Source organism: Oryzias latipes, chromosome 24 (genome assembly GCF_053564925.1).
Source record: "Oryzias latipes strain Hd-rR chromosome 24, Olatipes_Hd-rR_3.1".
Taxonomy (NCBI): domain Eukaryota; kingdom Metazoa; phylum Chordata; class Actinopteri; order Beloniformes; family Adrianichthyidae; genus Oryzias; species Oryzias latipes.
This window is the reverse complement of record NC_136260.1, coordinates 24,285,001-24,305,220: the sequence shown is the minus strand read 5'-3', so window position 1 is coordinate 24,305,220 and position 20,220 is coordinate 24,285,001. Positions and strand designations below refer to the sequence as shown.

Here is a 20,220-nt window from a genome sequence, read left to right as displayed (position 1 = left end):
CGTTCCAGACTGCTTAGAGATGCTTCTTCAGCCCGCACGTCAACATATTGATCCCCTGTGAAGGCTCGTTACCGAAAATTAACTGCCTCAAAGGAGACGGACCGATGGCCAGAGCGTGATCTACAGCCTACAGAACCTAAATTACAGTAACAACCCACTTCTCCATCGCACACCTGTAAACAAAAAGAGAGTAAGTGGGATGACTTCACTCTAAAATGATGCAAACTTAAACCCCAGAGCTCCAGCAGAGGTACTTCACCAGTTCTTCATGATTTATCACAGAATCACCGGGAGGTAACACTCAACTCCAGGGAATCAAGCCTGTGACATGGAGCCAGAGGTGAACCTTCCCACTGGCAGGAAATAAACAGAAGACAAACGACACGGCCGTGCAGCGTGACCCCATCGCTCACAAAGCCATCTGCAGGACCTCCAGCCGACAGACTGAGCGTGTGCGCGGCTGAGGACGCTCACCAAAAACCCCAAATCCCCGTTTGAGAGCATCAGACTGACCCACAGGAGCGCAGACCGAATGCCTCGACATCACCAGCTGACTTTAATTATGGAAAATGTCACTGCTACATTTGGACTGAAACCACAAGAAGAGCATGGTCTGACCTCTGACCTCTTTAGCTCCACCCCCCTCTGGTGTGGCCGCTACAGTGTTGCTGCACACACGGCAGACCGTGGACTCTGGAAGAACCAAACTGATCTCAGGCAGGAGAGGGGCAGGACTCTGGATTCTAAGAAAAACTCCCCTGAAATGAAGAAAGCTAGAGATGAGACTAAAAAGGAAAAGCACCAACCTGAACGTTAAAAAAACGTCATCATGAAGAGCTGCTATAGTCCAACATAGAACGCAGATCCTCAGGGTCCTTTCATCGCTCCTTTCTCCTCCGTAGAGCTCCAGAGCCCCCCCCCCCCCCCCCCCTTGAGTCTGAGAGGGGGGGGGTTGTAATTAAGGTCACCCTCCAGCTTCTGCCCCCCAACTGCCCCTTAACTCTTGGCCAGCAGTCAGAAAATGCCCTTCTAGAAGCGTTAGACATTTCAGCCACATCCAGCTGATGGCGTTCTAAGTAAATGAGGTGATGTTTCTGCAGGACGCCCGTGTTTCTGCGGGACGCCCGTGTTTCTGCGGGACGCCCGTGTTTCTGCGGGACGCCCGTGTTTCTGCGGGACGCCCGTGTTTCTGCGGGACGCCCGTGTTTCTGCGGGACGCCCGTGTTTCTGCGGGACGCCCGTGTTTCTGCGGGACGCCCGTGTTTCTGCGGGACGCCCGTGTTTCTGCGGGACGCCGTGCCACCAAAATGTACAACAAGAGTCCCTCCTCTCCTTTCTGCAGCGGTAACGGAACTGTATCCATAATTTCTAACAGCTGCAGGCCATGTGTGGTTGAGGCTTCACTTTTAAGCTCTTTCAGTCACAGCTCATCACAGCTTTGCCGTTTCCATAGTGACCAAGCCAGCGATGCCACATGAGATGATGAGGCAGAGTCCCACAGAGAAAGGTGCACAACGAGCAGCTTCAGCCTCACGGGGCCGTCACTGCAGCTGATTGCCGTCAGGGCCGCAGCATGGCGGCCCCTCCTTTTACCGCCCCACATCGGCCAACGCTTCCTTGAAAGTGAAGCAGAAGGAGCCGTTTGGGTTGTGGGTTTAGCAGTTCAGGTGGAGCTCACACCACCTCTGCAGAGTTTACATCTACAAGCAGACCAGCGCAGGTTTAAAGTTATTTAAAATGTTTCCTCCTTTACCTGCAAGTCCGTGAACTGAGAGTAAAAAGGATCAAAACGTTGATTTAGTTCATTTACTCAGATCAAAAAGTGAAACTCTGACACAGAAATGATTCATTTAAACCTTCATTTTGACCCCAGCAAACTCTAATATTTTGTATTTCAAAAACTTCCCGTTTGACACAAATATTTTGGATTCGGTAGTTGCAGCTCATGACGGGCCGTAGCAATGCATCATGGGATGCCGAGGATGAGGCTGGTCCTATAAATGGGCTGTTCTGATAGCAGCCTGCAGCTTTCTGCATGGTTGCATTCTGGTCGCATGTTTCTTCCTAAATGGATCTCGGACCAGAAGTCCTGGAAGACCAGAGAAGGTGAAAGGTCAGCAGACGCGGAGCGACCGCTGCCGCGCTTGACCAGCAACATATTCAGGAGAGCTCCTGGGTGAGGAGAACGGGCTTCCTTTAGTGGCACATGTAAACGTTAGCATCCCCCTGCTAATGCTAAATAAATAATGGTGGTGGGTGAAGAGCAGGCGCTAAAATGCAGGCCGGCACCATCTTCCCTGAACTGTTCACCGCTCGTTCAGGTCAACCAATCATCTGCAAAGAACCGCTCCACGAAAAGAGAGTGAGATCATGAACCACGGAGGAAATACGGCAGTCATTCCACTGAACAGACAGGAAACACACTATCTCTGGAAAGCACACACTTCCCGTATGGTTTCCTGCTTCCTGTGCAGAGAGGAAGGTATGGGGGGGGGGGGGGGGGTTCTGGGCTTGACCCCGTATAAGAAAGAAGGTGGAGACCCATTTCCTACCTTCAACTTCATATGTAGAAAGAATGAAATAATAAAAACTGAAGTTTTTCTTCACAGAGTCAAGAAAACTTCTGTTTAGTTTCAATAAACTACAAAGATGGACGACGACATGAAAACCAAACGCCTCTGAGTAAGAAAGCACTGCACATCCCATAATACACTAGGACTAAACAACTGGAGTTTAAACATCTTTAAGTTGATACGTCCTTCAGCCTGCACCTCCTCCGGCCTCCACCTCCTCCGGCCTCCACCTCCTCCGGCCTGCACCTCCTTCGGCCTCCACCTCCTTCGGCCAGGCTGAAGGTGAGGAGAGCAGACCTGCATCCTAGAAGTTTCCAGACTGCCTGCATTGTTGCATCAAAGGTTTACAGAGCATTACCTGCAGATTACAGGAGCGTCCCGCCATCGTTCACGCTCAACACGCCGTCTGGGTGCAGCAGCGGAGCTTTCTGCAGACTTTTGCTTAATTTACCCAATAAAACATCGTCTGAAGAGAAAAGCGTCTTTTGGGCCAGGAGCTGCTGATGTACCCGTGTTCTCCAACATTCCAAAAAACATTTTCCTCTCCGATTCCTAAAATATGGCTGAATATTTGCCGTTCTGTCCAGAATCACTTTCCAACTCCACTGACAGGAAAAAGGAGTTCAGCTGACACCAGAATCAGGAAATCCCCGTCTTTTTCGTAGAACAGGACAAAGACTTTAGCCATTAATGAGTGAAACCAGGTCTTCTCTGGGATTTGGTTTGGTGCCAATCAGCTTTGCCTTTTAGGAACACAATAGTTAAAGGTTGTGTTTACCAACACGACAAAAGAAGATCAAGAAACAGCTGGGTCATATTCTCCATGTTGGTCCATGATGATGATGATGATGATGACCGCTGTAGCGAGGCAGGCTCGTGAATCCTGTCAGAAGTAAAGACCTACAGCTGTTCCCAAAGAACGACAAAGTCTCACGGAGACGGCGCTCCCGGTCAGTCCCACCCGTCTGCCATGTTTACGTGGTCTGTCCGGGCCGCCATGACTGAAGGCTGATTCACCCAGACTAACAATCACTTCCACAAATAACCTGTTTTCTTTAAGGCAGGAACGATTTTAAAGTTTAAAACATAAAAACACTGTACATCTCTGGTTTCTAGAAGTCCTGCTGTCATTTTATACGCCATGATGACATCATCGGCAGCTATTCCATCATCAGACTAGAACAGCTCAGCTGTTGTGATGGTTCAGCTCAGCTGTAGATGTTCTTCTCTAGCTGGATCTGGATGGTCTACGTCACCCTCTGTATAGCGGTACATGAGCAGTGAATGGACTCATCCAGCAGCCAGAGCGCTTCATTGTTTCCTGCGTTGATGAAAAGCCGCCATCGCCATCTCGTCATCCCTGCTGTCGGTCATGAGCCGGCCTCCAGCTGACCCGTGTAACCATCCAGCAGAGCAAAGAGGGACATCAAAACGCCCCAAAGTACCACTGCAGTATAAATTCACCAATGCAGCAGAAGATACATCAAACTGAGCGTGGTTTACTTCATACGTGTAATCTCTAGTGAACAGATGTGCACACGTCTCTTCTTCACAAGCCTGGAGCGACTTCCGGCAGAAGGCTTCAGCTGATAAAGCCACCCATGCAAGATTTTCCACACGTGAAAAGATGCTATTTCCAAACAGACGTGAGCCAGAGGCTGCGTTCCACTCTGCATTTAAGGCAGAGTCTCATGGAGATATCGCCATCGTCTGCCTCTACATCAACACAAACTCACGGAGCTCACTGGAAGCACCACCGTTTCTTTTATTCCAAACAAATATTCATTTTTAAAGAGTCTCCTGATCACCTGTCAGGACACAATGACATCATCCATCCACCTGCTTTCTGCGGACACGTTAACGCCCTTCCTGTTTGAAACACGTGTCCTCCCCATCATGTTTAGGAAAAGCAACATGTCCGTCTTTACGTTTCTGTAAAGAATGCCACTAAGACCAGTGTGTGGGTTGAGTTTGTGGTGGAATAGTGTCCACATGCAGAGCAGTTTGTGTTACTGCCTGTTATCCTGATCGCACAGCTAGGATGAGCCGCTCTCCATCCCAGAACAAAACATGAATTAATAACCGGACATGAGTGGAACAGAGAAGGTCTGATGGCCGTGGATCTAATACGGTTCTTCTGTGTCCCAGCGTCCACAAACCCGGCTGATGACACGCTTGAGGTCATCCGTGTGTTGTCTGAAGGGGATCAGTCTGATTCTACAAACTATTCCTGAACAAGAAAATACCACAATGAACAAAGATCTGGACTTGAAAGGTGGAATGAACCAAAGACTCTAGTCCACTCTAAATGTTCATGCTAACCAACAGGAGAGTGGAGGCCAGAAGGAAACATCAACTTTCAGGTTAAACTCTTCTATGAACAGTAAAGCCCTCCAGACGTCTTCTGTGGCTCTTCTCAGACCGGAACTCCAGCCTGATCAGATGGAAAAGCTTCAGATGAATTCCTCATGGGGGAGAGCCCCCGTTCGGTCAGTTCTGTTGGTCAGTGGAGCATCCGAGGTAATGAATAATCACTACACGCAAACAGGGAGGACTCACTCATTTCAGATCATCCATGACTAATCTGATCATGTGAACATCAGTCTGGTGTCAACCTCACACGTGTATTTATTTCTTCAGGTTGGTGGTTTCTGTGAAAGGTGTTGTGCACGTCTACAAACCCCCCTGCAGCTGGGGGGGCTCTGTCAGCTGACATATGGGCAGCAGGGCGTGGCATAGGGGGGCGCTCACACCCTGCTGGACGAGACGGCGAGCTGGCCTCAGCAGAAACCAGGAGAGAAGCAGCGTCTGGAGGAGTTGTGACGGGACTAATCCGTCTCCACAGAGGGACACGGCTCCACCAACGCTAAATTAATCGGCTCAGGGGGAGCGGGGACCCTGTGACCCTCTACCACCCCGATCAAAGGCAAGGTGGGAGGGGCTGCCCCCCAGAAAACTCCATCCATCAAGACTTGAATCAAATCTTCCGGTTAAAGGATGCGTTGGTGGGGTTTCATTAAAACCACTGATGTGGACCAAAGCCTGAAAAAAACTACAAACATGTCTGACCTGCGGGTCCATGTCAACAGCCCAAATCCGGTTCTCCGGTTGCTCCTCACGGAGTTCCAGCCATTTATTGCAGCTCCACCGAGCGTGGTTGCGAGGACAAAGGACGTGACAGCGTCCTGACAGGGGGTTCGAACCTGCGAGCTTCCACAGAAAGCCCAGGTGTAAACACACACCCCCACCTGCTAATACTTTAAGCTTTTGTGTATTTGTACACAAAAGCTTAAGCCTGCGTGTGTGCCAACACCGATGGACCCGTTCGGGTTCTGCCGTTTGCATCCGCCGTGACGAGTTCCGCGTGAGCACGGAACCGACCGACCAGTCTCCGATCATGTACCACGACCAAGAATGCTAACAAGCTAACTGCCGATGGTCGGACTTGTTGAAATCATGATGAAAACATCTCATTCGGATGTTGAAGTAAATCTGGATTTTGACATGTTGATAGTGTTAGTGATCATGTGGGGAGGGGTGGGGGTGGGGGTTACTCTTAGCTTGTTTGCTGTTGTGGAAGCTAGCAGCTAGCTAACAACCCTACTTCCATTACAGCTCCGTTTCGGAACAATTCGGTTTTTTACCGGTGAAATATCGCGATAAAAGAAAGATTTTCTTCATATCGAGGCTCTTTCGCTTCAATGTTTGTATAACAACATCCCGACAGGAATCGCGCACTATTTGGAAGTTCGGAATGTATTCCTTCGCTTCCTAAACGTCCAGCTGGAAATGACCACGCCGCCCACAACCCCGCGCGCCGTCCACGGTCCGAGCCCGGGAAGGGCCCGGGGGACAGGCCGCCCGCTCCGCCGCGCAGGATCCTACCTCTGTGGGCTGGCTGATCTCGAACAGGTCGAGCCGGTTGGCGTTCCAGTGGTTAATGATGTCGGCCAGCTTCCTCCTCTCCTCCTCCCTGGTCCCCGACATGGTGGAAATCCGTTCTTCTCGTTCCAAACGGAAGATTGAAACAGGCGCGCGGGGTGAGTCCTCGGAGAGCGCCGCCAAAACCTCGCGTCCGGTTGTCGCACTTTTCTTTCCCGGACTTTTTTGCGGTCAGTCTCGCGGACCATCGACCAACCTGCTCGGTCTCCGCTTCGGCTTCGCAATGCACCTCTGCGCGCTCCCGCGGCGTCTGAGCGGGCGCGCGGGCTGTTAACTGTTTGAAGCCCGCGCGGTGCGAGGCATGACGCTGCTGAACGTGACCGCGCGCGGGGAGGGGGGCAGACAGGATTGCGTCATTCCATTTTTATAGAAACACCCCTCCCCAATTTCTGAGATTGATGACATTTCAAACGAACCTGTTAATGAAAAATATTTTTTAAAAATCCCAACTAGTCAATAAAGTTAATTTAATTAATTAATTAATTTTAGTTTGAGGTTAACCTACTCAAACTCCAGACTTCATTACAAAACACGTTTAAATTCGTTAAACTTTTACTCAAAGATCAAGAAAACACGTTGTCAAATCTCTGTTTTTCTTCTTTGCCTGTATGATGTTTTCGTTTTGGGAGCTGTGGTGAAGCGTCCGCCTCCGTCTGACCTCTCCTCTGCATTCCTCCACCTTCATGTTCTCCTTCATCAACCTTCTCTTCGGTCTGTCACTAAGCCTCCTTTCTTATATATTTATATTTTAACTCCTGGTCTTTTTTTCATGGATCTTTGGTTAAAGGAGACGTGGGAAAAAGGTTGAATATTTTATGTTTATTTACAGATTCTTACATTTTACTACCTTCTGGCTGCAGACTTAAAAACTAGTGTTGGAATAAAAGACAATAATCTGAGCGTTCATGATCCTTTCCAACGTTTTCAGACCTCCGTTCAGCTCATTTCCATTCATTCTCTCAGAGAGTGGGGGTTATTTTGTCCTGTCCTTCCTCCCCCGGTTGAGCTTTGCTTATCGCTGAGTGTCACGCGTCCCGGACAAACCCCCCCCATCCCTCCATCCACCTCTTTGTGTCACAGCGTGTTTGTTTGGAGGGGAAACGTGTAGAAGCTCAGATTGTTCTCACATTTTGGACAACTGAGCATGTGCGGTTCCCACGTTTAGCTGTTTGGCTTTAGAGTGTCCGTGGACTCAAAGTAGAATCTAGAAAGTGAAGAATTTTAAACATGAAGCGATAACAGATTTTGAAATTCCTTTATACTTGAGGAATTGTAGGCCCCGCCCACTTGTGTGTGGCGTGGACGTGCCATTGTCTGCAGGTCTTCCTTCATTGGGGTCCATCCTGCCCCCACAAACGCCACTTCCTCTGTTCACGAGTTGGCCGTCGTCTGGAAGGTCACGCAGACACACGTGGATGTCCCAACCTCTGGTGACCACATCCTCAAACGGTTAGTCATGTGACCCTCCCAGAACGCAGCAGCAGCTTCCCACAAACTCCCTGTAAGACTGAGCATGGGGGGTTGACAGGAGAATGATGGTAACGACATGTCATCCTGTGATGTCACGCGTGTTTGTGTCCACGCCTGGAAGGCAACCTGACATCATTTTCTGCTTTTCTAACCCTTCTCTATTTGCTGATGACAAACTGAGAGTTTTGAGATTTTACAGGATTTTCAACGCATGAAGCTTCTTTTTTGATAAAGTATTAAAAGTTTCCAAGTGCTGCACTATTCCATGAAGTTAAAGTTAGGAAAATTATGTGAAAAAAGCTAAATGGGTGTATTTGCATTGATGGCAGTTGATTAGTACCAACACATTTGATCAGACGGTTGTGTCCTGGACAAAAACGGAGCTCAAGGTGAAACTAAATCCTCCCTTTCTGCAGCATCTACAGCCTCAGACTTCAGTGGTCTTCCTCACACAGCTGGAGCTGTTTGGTGTTGACGCTCGCCAAATGTTAAGACAAATAGATGTTTCGCTAGGCCTGCACAGGAAATGGCTAATTTATCGTTATCGCGATTTCCAGCTGTGCAATACGCGAATCGCAAAAGACGGCGAAAACTGCAACGAATGGTTACTATAAATGTGCTAAAACAAACTTATGCAGCTGGAAGAATTTAACAAATCAAATACATCCCTTAATGCATTTGACCAATCGGATGGAGCCTTTTATGTGGGTCATTATGTTGACTCCAATTTAAATTAAACTGTTGCAGTGAAATGGAAAGATTTCATTTAGCTGTTTTGCTAATTGTTCATATATCGCATTATTGATCACTCATAATGCAAATGGACAGTTTTCCTCACATTGTGCAGCTCTGCGTTTAGCAGAAATTTGCTGCTACCATCTATCAAACACGGCGGTGGAAGGTGATGATGTGGGCCTCCAGACCTGCAGACTATTGTACAGAAACAACGAGCAGCTCTCTTGGAGAGCTTCACACACGTCAAAGTGCCTCTGAATGCATTCAAATCAGTCAGACGGAAAAGCTGGACTGGGTTTGATCGGTTTGCTTAACCGCTTTTCTGCTCCAAAACCAAACAGCAAAGACTTCTTCCCAGGACTGCTGCCTCCTCCCTGATGCGTTCATTTAACGCATTCATCGTCCCTGATGCGTTCATTTAACGCGTTCATCGTCCCTGATGCGTTCATGTACCCATTCGTCCTCCCTGATGCGTTCATTTACCCATTCATCATCCCTGATGCGTTCATGTACCGCATACATCGTCCCCGATGCGTTCATGTACCGCATTCATCGTCCCTGATGCGTTCATGTACCCATTCATCGTCCCTGATACGTTCATTTAACGCGTTCATCGTCCCTGATGCGTTCATGTACCCATTCATCGTCCCTGATACGTTCATTTAACGCGTTCATCGTCCCTGATGCGTTCATGTACCCATTCATCGTCCCTGATACGTTCATTTAACGCATTCATCGTCCCTGATGCGTTCATGTACCCATTCATCGGCCCTGATGCGTTCATGTACCCATTCATCGTCCCTGATACGTTCATTTAACGCGTTCATCGTCCCTGATGCGTTCATGTACCCATTCATCGTCCCTGATGCGTTCATTTAACGCATTCATCGTCCCTGATGCGTTCATTTAACGCGTTCATCGTCCCTGATGCGTTCATGTACCCATTCATCGTCCCTGGTACGTTCATTTAACGCGTTCATCGTCCCTGATGCGTTCATGTACCCATTCATCGTCCCTGATGCGTTCATGTACCGCGTTCATCGTCCTCGATCCGGTCATGTACCCATTCATCGTCCCTGATGCGTTCATGTACCGCGTTCATCGTCCTCGATCCGGTCATGTACCCATTCATCGTCCCTGATGCGTTCATGTACCCATTCATCGTCCCTGATGCGTTCATGTACCCATTCATCGTCCCTGATGCGTTCATGTACCCATTCATAGTCCCTGATGCGTTCATGTACCCATTCATCATCCCTGATGCGTTCATGTACCGCATACATCGTCCCCGATGCGTTCATGTACCGCATTCATCGTCCCTGATGCGTTCATGTACCCATTCATCATCCCTGATGCGTTCATGTACCCATTCATCATCCCTGATGCATTCATGTACCGCATACATCGTCCCCGATGCGTTCATGTACCGCATTCATCGTCCCTGATGCGTTCATGTACCCATTCATCGTCCCTGATACGTTCATTTAACGCGTTCATCGTCCCTGATGCGTTCATGTAACCATTCATCGTCCCTGATACGTTCATTTAACTCATTCATCGTCCCTGATGCGTTCATGTACCCATTCATCGTCCCTGATGCGTTCATGTACCCATTCATCGTCCCTGATACGTTCATTTAACGCGTTCATCGTCCCTGATGCGTTCATGTACCCATTCATCGTCCCTGATACGTTCATTTAACGCATTCATCGTCCTTGATGCGTCCATGTACCCATTCATCGTCCCTGATGCGTTCATGTACCCATTCATCGTCCCTGATACGTTCATTTAATGCATTCATCGTCCCTGATGCGTTCATGTACCCATTCATCGTCCCTGATGCGTTCATGTACCCATTCATCATCCCTGATGCATTCATGTACCGCATACATCGTCCCCGATGCGTTCATGTACCGCATTCATCGTCCCTGATGCGTTCATGTACCCATTCATCATCCCTGATACGTTCATTTAACGCGTTCATCGTCCCTGATGCGTTCATGTACCCATTCATCGTCCCTGATGCGTTCATGTACCCATTCATCGTCCCTGATACGTTCATTTAACGCATTCATCGTCCCTGATGCGTCCATGTACCCATTCATCGTCCCTGATGCGTTCATGTACCCATTCATCGTCCCTGATACGTTCATTTAACGCATTCATCGTCCCTGATGCGTTCATGTACCCATTCATCGTCCCTGATGCGTTCATGTACCCATTCATCGTCCCTGATACGTTCATTTAACGCGTTCATCGTCCCTGATGCGTTCATGTACCCATTCATCGTCCCTGATGCGTTCATTTAACGCATTCATCGTCCCTGATGCGTTCATTTAACGCGTTCATCGTCCCTGATGCGTTCATGTACCCATTCATCGTCCCTGGTACGTTCATTTAACGCGTTCATCGTCCCTGATGCGTTCATGTACCCATTCATCATCCCTGATGCGTTCATGTACCGCGTTCATCGTCCTCGATCCGGTCATGTACCCATTCATCGTCCCTGATGCGTTCATGTACCGCGTTCATCGTCCTCGATCCGGTCATGTACCCATTCATCGTCCCTGATGCGTTCATGTACCCATTCATCGTCCCTGATGCGTTCATGTACCCATTCATAGTCCCTGATGCGTTCATGTACCGCATACATCGTCCCCGATGCGTTCATGTACCGCATTCATCGTCCCTGATGCGTTCATGTACCCATTCATCGTCCCTGATGCGTTCATGTACCCATTCATCATCCCTGATGCATTCATGTACCGCATACATCGTCCCCGATGCGTTCATGTACCGCATTCATCGTCCCTGATGCGTTCATGTACCCATTCATCGTCCCTGATACGTTCATTTAACGCGTTCATCGTCCCTGATGCGTTCATGTAACCATTCATCGTCCCTGATACGTTCATTTAACTCATTCATCGTCCCTGATGCGTTCATGTACCCATTCATCGTCCCTGATGCGTTCATGTACCCATTCATCGTCCCTGATACGTTCATTTAACGCGTTCATCGTCCCTGATGCGTTCATGTACCCATTCATCGTCCCTGATACGTTCATTTAACGCATTCATCGTCCTTGATGCGTCCATGTACCCATTCATCGTCCCTGATGCGTTCATGTACCCATTCATCGTCCCTGATACGTTCATTTAATGCATTCATCGTCCCTGATGCGTTCATGTACCCATTCATCGTCCCTGATGCGTTCATGTACCCATTCATCATCCCTGATGCGTTCATGTACCCATTCATCATCCCTGATGCATTCATGTACCGCATACATCGTCCCCGATGCGTTCATGTACCGCATTCATCGTCCCTGATGCGTTCATGTACCCATTCATCGTCCCTGATGCGTTCATGTACCCATTCATCATCCCTGATGCATTCATGTACCGCATACATCGTCCCCGATGCGTTCATGTACCGCATTCATCGTCCCTGATGCGTTCATGTACCCATTCATCATCCCTGATACGTTCATTTAACGCGTTCATCGTCCCTGATGCGTTCATGTACCCATTCATCGTCCCTGATGCGTTCATGTACCCATTCATCGTCCCTGATACGTTCATTTAATGCATTCATCGTCCCTGATGCGTCCATGTACCCATTCATCGTCCCTGATGCGTTCATGTACCCATTCATCGTCCCTGATACGTTCATTTAACGCGTTCATCGTCCCTGATGCGTTCATGTACCCATTCATCGTCCCTGATGCGTTCATGTACCCATTCATCGTCCCTGATACGTTCATTTAACGCGTTCATCGTCCCTGATGCGTTCATGTACCCATTCATCGTCCCTGATGCGTTCATTTAACGCATTCATCGTCCCTGATGCGTTCATTTAACGCGTTCATCGTCCCTGATGCGTTCATGTACCCATTCATCGTCCCTGGTACGTTCATTTAACGCGTTCATCGTCCCTGATGCGTTCATGTACCCATTCATCATCCCTGATGCGTTCATGTACCGCGTTCATCGTCCTCGATCCGGTCATGTACCCATTCATCGTCCCTGATGCGTTCATGTACCGCGTTCATCGTCCTCGATCCGGTCATGTACCCATTCATCGTCCCTGATGCGTTCATGTACCCATTCATCGTCCCTGATGCGTTCATGTACCCATTCATAGTCCCTGATGCGTTCATGTACCCATATATCATCCCTGATGCGTTCATGTACCGCATACATCGTCCCCGATGCGTTCATGTACCGCATTCATCGTCCCTGATGCGTTCATGTACCCATTCATCGTCCCTGATGCGTTCATGTACCCATTCATCATCCCTGATGCATTCATGTACCGCATACATCGTCTCTGATGCGTTCATGTACCGCATTCATCGTCCCTGATGCGTTCATGTACCCATTCATCGTCCCTGATACGTTCATTTAACGCGTTCATCGTCCCTGATGCGTTCATGTAACCATTCATCGTCCCTGATACGTTCATTTAACTCATTCATCGTCCCTGATGCGTTCATGTACCCATTCATCGTCCCTGATGCGTTCATGTACCCATTCATCGTCCCTGATACGTTCATTTAACGCGTTCATCGTCCCTGATGCGTTCATGTACCCATTCATCGTCCCTGATACGTTCATTTAACGCATTCATCGTCCTTGATGCGTCCATGTACCCATTCATCGTCCCTGATGCGTTCATGTACCCATTCATCGTCCCTGATACGTTCATTTAATGCATTCATCGTCCCTGATGCGTTCATGTACCCATTCATCGTCCCTGATGCGTTCATGTACCCATTCATCATCCCTGATGCGTTCATGTACCCATTCATCATCCCTGATGCATTCATGTACCGCATACATCGTCCCCGATGCGTTCATGTACCGCATTCATCGTCCCTGATGCGTTCATGTACCCATTCATCATCCCTGATACGTTCATTTAACGCGTTCATCGTCCCTGATGCGTTCATGTACCCATTCATCGTCCCTGATGCGTTCATGTACCCATTCATCGTCCCTGATACGTTCATTTAACGCATTCATCGTCCCTGATGCGTCCATGTACCCATTCATCGTCCCTGATGCGTTCATGTACCCATTCATCGTCCCTGATACGTTCATTTAACGCATTCATCGTCCCTGATGCGTTCATGTACCCATTCATCGTCCCTGATGCGTTCATGTACCCATTCATCGTCCCTGATACGTTCATTTAACGCGTTCATCGTCCCTGATGCGTTCATGTACCCATTCATCGTCCCTGATGCGTTCATTTAACGCATTCATCGTCCCTGATGCGTTCATTTAACGCGTTCATCGTCCCTGATGCGTTCATGTACCCATTCATCGTCCCTGGTACGTTCATTTAACGCGTTCATCGTCCCTGATGCGTTCATGTACCCATTCATCATCCCTGATGCGTTCATGTACCGCGTTCATCGTCCTCGATCCGGTCATGTACCCATTCATCGTCCCTGATGCGTTCATGTACCGCGTTCATCGTCCTCGATCCGGTCATGTACCCATTCATCGTCCCTGATGCGTTCATGTACCCATTCATCGTCCCTGATGCGTTCATGTACCCATTCATAGTCCCTGATGCGTTCATGTACCCATTCATCATCCCTGATGCGTTCATGTACCGCATACATCGTCCCCGATGCGTTCATGTACCGCATTCATCGTCCCTGATGCGTTCATGTACCCATTCATCGTCCCTGATGCGTTCATGTACCCATTCATCATCCCTGATGCATTCATGTACCGCATACATCGTCCCCGATGCGTTCATGTACCGCATTCATCGTCCCTGATGCGTTCATGTACCCATTCATCGTCCCTGATACGTTCATTTAACGCGTTCATCGTCCCTGATGCGTTCATGTAACCATTCATCGTCCCTGATACGTTCATTTAACTCATTCATCGTCCCTGATGCGTTCATGTACCCATTCATCGTCCCTGATGCGTTCATGTACCCATTCATCGTCCCCGATACGTTCATTTAACGCGTTCATCGTCCCTGATGCGTTCATGTACCCATTCATCGTCCCTGATACGTTCATTTAACGCATTCATCGTCCTTGATGCGTCCATGTACCCATTCATCGTCCCTGATACGTTCATTTAACGCGTTCATCGTCCCTGATGCGTTCATGTACCCATTCATCGTCCCTGATACGTTCATTTAACGCATTCATCGTCCTTGATGCGTCCATGTACCCATTCATCGTCCCTGATGCGTTCATGTACCCATTCATCGTCCCTGATACGTTCATTTAACGCGTTCATCGTCCCTGATGCGTTCATGTACCCATTCATCGTCCCTGATACGTTCATTTAACGCATTCATCGTCCCTGATGCGTTCATGTACCCATTCATCGTCCCTGATACGTTCATTTAATGCATTCATCGTCCCTGATGCGTTCATGTACCCATTCATCGTCCCTGATGCGTTCATGTACCCATTCATCGTCCCTGATGCGTTCATTTAACGCATTCATCGTCCCTGATGCGTTCATGTACCCATTCATCGTCCCTGATGCGTTCATTTAATGCATTCATCGTCCCTGATGCGTTCATGTACCCATTCATCGTCCCTGATGCGTTCATGTACCCATTCATCGTCCCTGATGCGTTCATTTAACGCATTCATCGTCCCTGATGCGTTCATTTAACGCGTTCATCGTCCCTGATACGTTCATGTACCCATTCATCGTCCCTGATACGTTCATTTAACGCGTTCATCGTCCCTGATGCGTTCATGTACCCATTCATCGTCCCTGATACGTTCATGTGCCCATTCATCGTCCTCGATCCGTTCATGTACCCATTCATAGTCCCTGATGCGTTCATGTACCGCGTTCATTGTCTTCGATCCGGTCATGTACCCATTCATCGTCCCTGATGCGTTCATGTACCCATTCATCGTCCCTGATGCGTTCATGTACCCATTCATCGTCCCTGATGCGTTCATGTACCCATTCATAGTCCCTGATGCGTTCATGTACCGCGTTCATCGTCCTCGATCCGGTCATGTACCCATTCATCGTCCCTGATGCGTTCATGTACCGCGTTCATCGTCTTCGGTCCGTTTATGTAACCATTCATCGTCCCTGATGCGTTCATGTACCCATTCATCATCCCTGATGCGTTCATGTACCGCGTTCATCGTCCTCGATCCGTTCATGTAACCATTCATCGTCCCTGATGCGTTCATGTACCCATTCATCATCCCTGATGCGTTCATGTACCGCGTTCATCGTCCTCGATCCGTTCATGTAACCATTCATCGTCCCTGATACGTTCATTTAACGCGTTCATCGTCCCTGATGCGTTCATGTACCCATTCATCGTCCCTGATGCGTTCATGTACCGCGTTCATCTCTCAGGTTTACCTTTAATACAGTGTTTGTGGTCAAAGTGGGAGAACAGGGAACAGCTTTAGTGGTTTTTGCACTCTGGTACTTCAGAGTTTCTATTTGACATCGACAGCAGAAGCGAAAAGCCACAACAGGAAACCAACCCTATCAGAAAAACCACCACTTCCTGTTTTAGTGATTTTCTCCCCACTTCTGCCACACACACACATCTACACACCAGCACCTCAGACAGAAGCCGTCTTCATTCCTTAAGAGGCAGACCGACACCACCGATGGCGCGGCTTCACGGACAGAACCGGGTTCTGATGTGGTCCAGCGGGTTTTGTTCTGGTTCTGCTGGGAGTTTGCTCAGTCAGAGAGGAAAATCCTCCCGAACACTTTTCAGAGACAGAGGCAAAAACACGGCGATCTGCAGCTTTTCTCAATAAGCGGCCTTCACGTTTAGAGGATGGTGTCCTTCACTGTAGCAGGAGCTGCTGCGTCTTCAGGATGAATGAAAAAAACAAACTTTAGGAGGAGCAGATCAGACAGAACAGAGAATTACTGATCAGAAAAAACTTCAGACTTGTTCTGCTGACCATCACCCTGACAAGGAGCCACGGCGCCACCAGATCCCTGACACCAAATCCTCAGATATTAGATGCAGCAATTCAAACCAGATAATCATCAGCTGTAAATATCTGAAAAGATATTCAGAAGGGTTAAACAGGCAAAAGCACAACTATAACTGAACAAAGATTTCCTTTAAATCCCAAAGAAAAGAGGAAGAGGAGATGAAGAAGACTCTATGACACAAAGTACATGTGAAGGAAACGTGAGGATGAAGAGTTCCTTGTCTGTTGTGACAGAGAAAACTGAAGCCTCCTCCTACCATTTCACAGAACAAAACAGAGAGAATCTGACAGCATAATCTTAATCCGGCTGCTCAGGTTGGACGGAAAGTCTCTGATAAAAGGAATATTTCTAGAAAACACGCCTGGATTTGGATCCTTCTGAGCTGGAGAAGAAAAGAAGACTTTGCTGTCAGGAGAACCCAGGAAGATCTAGGATCAAGTCTGCAGCAGCATCTTCTCACAGAGACACCTGATGGATCAGCCCTTCCCTCAGAAATACAAGGATTAAGAAAAAGGATTTAACTGAACTAAGCTTAGCAGATGGAAAACGACAGTTAGTCTTTTTCTAACTTCTAGCTGCAGAAAAAACATGAAGAGTTTTTAGTTTCTAGACAGAAAGAACAATCAAATATTTGAAGAATGGAACTGATAACTGAAACCTCAAAGACATTTAGTTTGATTTTCCTTCAGAGGAAGTGTTGCTGCTCCTTCTCCTTCCAGGAGACGTGGATCCCTGCAGGGACACGTGATCGGAGAGGCCGCTCAGAAAAGCGCTTTCCTCTGCAGGCCCCCATCAGTCGGGTGTTCTCCATCAGCACACCTTTTTTTCCTGTTCTGCTCTCACCATCTGCAGCTCATATTCCAAGAAAAACAGAAAATATTCCCACACAGGAAACATCTGCTGCACAGAGAAATGTGGCCATGCAGGATCCGTGCACGTCTCCAGAGGACGACACGGATTCTAGGGTGTGAACATCGGAATCTCCATTCGTGGAAAAACATCCACGCCCCCATCTGAAAGTCTGCACGATGAGCCTCTGCAGTAACCCCAAACTGTCCTGTGGAGGCCAAGCAGCTGCACAGGAAGCCATGGGGGGCACCCTCTGTGCCAGGTCCAATCCTGGTCCGATCCTGGTCTGATCTTGGTCCGATCCTGGTCCGGTCCTGGTCTAATCCTGGTCTGATCCTGGTCTGATCCTGGTCCGGTCCTGGTCTAATCCTGGTCTGATCCTGGTCCGATCCTGGTCCGATCCTGGTCCGATCCTGGTCTAATCCTGGTCTAATCCTGGTCTGATCCTGGTCCAATACTGGTCCAAAACTGGTCTGATCCTGGTCTGATCCTGGTCTGATCTTGGTCCGATCCTGCTCTGATCTTGGTCCGATCCTGGTCTGATCTTGGTCTGATCTTGGTCTGATCCTGGTCTGATCTTGGTCCGATCCTGGTCTGATCCTGGTCTGATCTTGGTCCGATCCTGGTCCAATCCTGGTCCGATCCTGGTCTGATCTTGGTCTGATCTTGGTCTGATCCCGGTCCGATCCTGGTCTGATCCTGGTCCGAACTGCTTTCCTCTGATGGTCTTCCTGGTTCTGCAGTGGTGAAAGCTCACCTTAACAGCACTGCAAAAACAGAAATCCATCCAAAACTATGGCCCCATCTGCAGATTTTCTTTAAATAAAAGCCTAGAAAATCTTCTTTTATGAAAATAAATCTAATCACTAAAATCGGTTTTCTTCTTGACAAGATTATTTTTCTTGCAAGACCCACTTGAAATAAGAATCTCTTCATTCAGCTTTTGCAGCCAGAACATTGTTTTCTTGCAGATGAACTCACTTCAGTGTGAATGCAGATGGACTTTCCAAACGGAGGACGTGCTGTGACCCCCGAACTGGAGTAAAGTGAGTCTAGATGGATGGATGGATGGATGGTGGATGGATGGATGGATGGATGGATGGATGGATGGATGGATGGATGGTGGATGGATGGATGGATGGATGGATGGATGGTGGATGGATGGATGGATGGATGGATGGATGGATGGATGGATGGATGGGTGGATGCATGGATGGATGGATGGATGTTTACATGGGTGGATGGATGGGTGGATGGATGCATGGGTGGATGGATGGGTGGATGGATGCATGGGTGGATGGATGGATGGATGGATGGATGCATGGGTGGATGGATGGATGGATAGATGGATGCATGGGTGGATGCATGGATGGATGGATGCATGGGTGGATGGTGGATGGATGCATGGGTGCATGGATGGATGGATGGATGCATGGATGGATGGATACATGGGTGGATGGATGGGTGGATGGATGGATGGATGCATGGGTGGATGGATGCATGGGTGCATGGATGGATGGATGGATGCATGGATGGATGGTGGATGGATGGATGGATGGATGCATGGGTGGATGGATGGATGGATGGATGATGGATGGATGGATGGATAGATGGATGCATGGATGGGTGGATGCATGGATGGATAGATGGATGGATGGTTGGATGGATGGTGGATGGATGGATGGATGCATGGATGGATGGATGGATGGATACATGGGTGGATGGATGGGTGGATGGATGGATGGATGGATGGATGCATGGGTGGATGGATGGATGGATAGATGGATGCATGGGTGGATGCATGGATGGATGGATGCATGGGTGGATGGATGGATGGATGGATGGAAGGTTGCATGGGTGGATGGATGGATGGGTGGATGGATGCATGGGTGGATGGATGGGTGGATGGATGGATGGATGGATGATGGCTGGATGGATGCATGGGTGGATGGATGGATGGATGATGGATGGATGGATAGATGGATGCATGGGTGGATGGATGGATGGATGCATGGGTGGATGGATAGATGGATGGATGCATGGATGGGTGGATGGGTGGGTGCATGGGTAGATGGATGATGGATGGATGCATGGATGGAAGAATGGTTGGATGGATGGATGGATGATGGATGGATGGATAGATGGATGGTTGGATTGATGATGGTTGGATGGATGGATGGATGGATGGATGGATGCATGGATGGATGGATGGATGGATGAATATATGGATGGATGGATGCATGGATGGGTGCATGGGTGGATGGATGGATGGATGGATGGATGGATGGATGGATGATGGATGGATGGATAGATGGATGGTTGGATTGATGGATGGATGGATACATGGATGGATGGATGGATGCATGGGTGGATGGATGGATGGATGATGGATGGATGGATGGATGCATGGGTGGATGGATGGATGGATGGATGGATGCATGGGTGGATGGATGGATGGATGATGGATGGATGGATGGATGGATGGATGGATGGATGGATGGATGCATGGGTGGATGGATAGATGGATGGATGCATGGGTGGATGGATGGGTGGATGGATGCATGGGTGGATGGATGGATGGATGCATGGGTATATGGATGATGGATGGATGGATGGATGCATGGATGGATGCATGGGTGGATAGATGGATGGATGATGGATGGATGGAT

General features: G+C 48.6%; 1 protein-coding gene and 1 long non-coding RNA gene across 37 annotated transcripts in view; one reads left to right on the top strand and one right to left on the bottom strand.

Moving 5' to 3' along the window:
- Positions 1–6,767, bottom strand: part of afdna (afadin, adherens junction formation factor a) — a 51,512-nt gene extending 44,745 nt beyond the window's left edge. For 20 of the 36 annotated variants that reach the window (XR_002872865.2, XR_002872866.2, XR_013653965.1 and 17 more), the window contains exon 1: positions 5,643–5,778. Coding sequence is in view for 33 of the 36 variants with exons in the window: in XM_078942456.1 (XP_078798582.1) it covers positions 5,643–5,654 (12 nt within the window). In the remaining 3 variants the exon portion in view is untranslated. Of the gene's footprint in view, positions 1–5,642; positions 5,779–6,458 lie in introns of those variants that run through there. The other 16 variants (XM_078942468.1, XM_078942470.1, XM_078942481.1 and 13 more) reach the window with 3 other exon arrangements.
- The window catches only part of LOC111947103 (uncharacterized), a 26,376-nt gene continuing 12,629 nt past the window's right edge, over positions 6,474–20,220 (top strand). The window contains exons 1-2 of the long non-coding RNA XR_002872921.2: positions 6,474–6,613; positions 18,523–18,597. This is a non-coding gene — a long non-coding RNA (uncharacterized LOC111947103). The remainder of the gene's footprint in view (positions 6,614–18,522; positions 18,598–20,220) is intronic.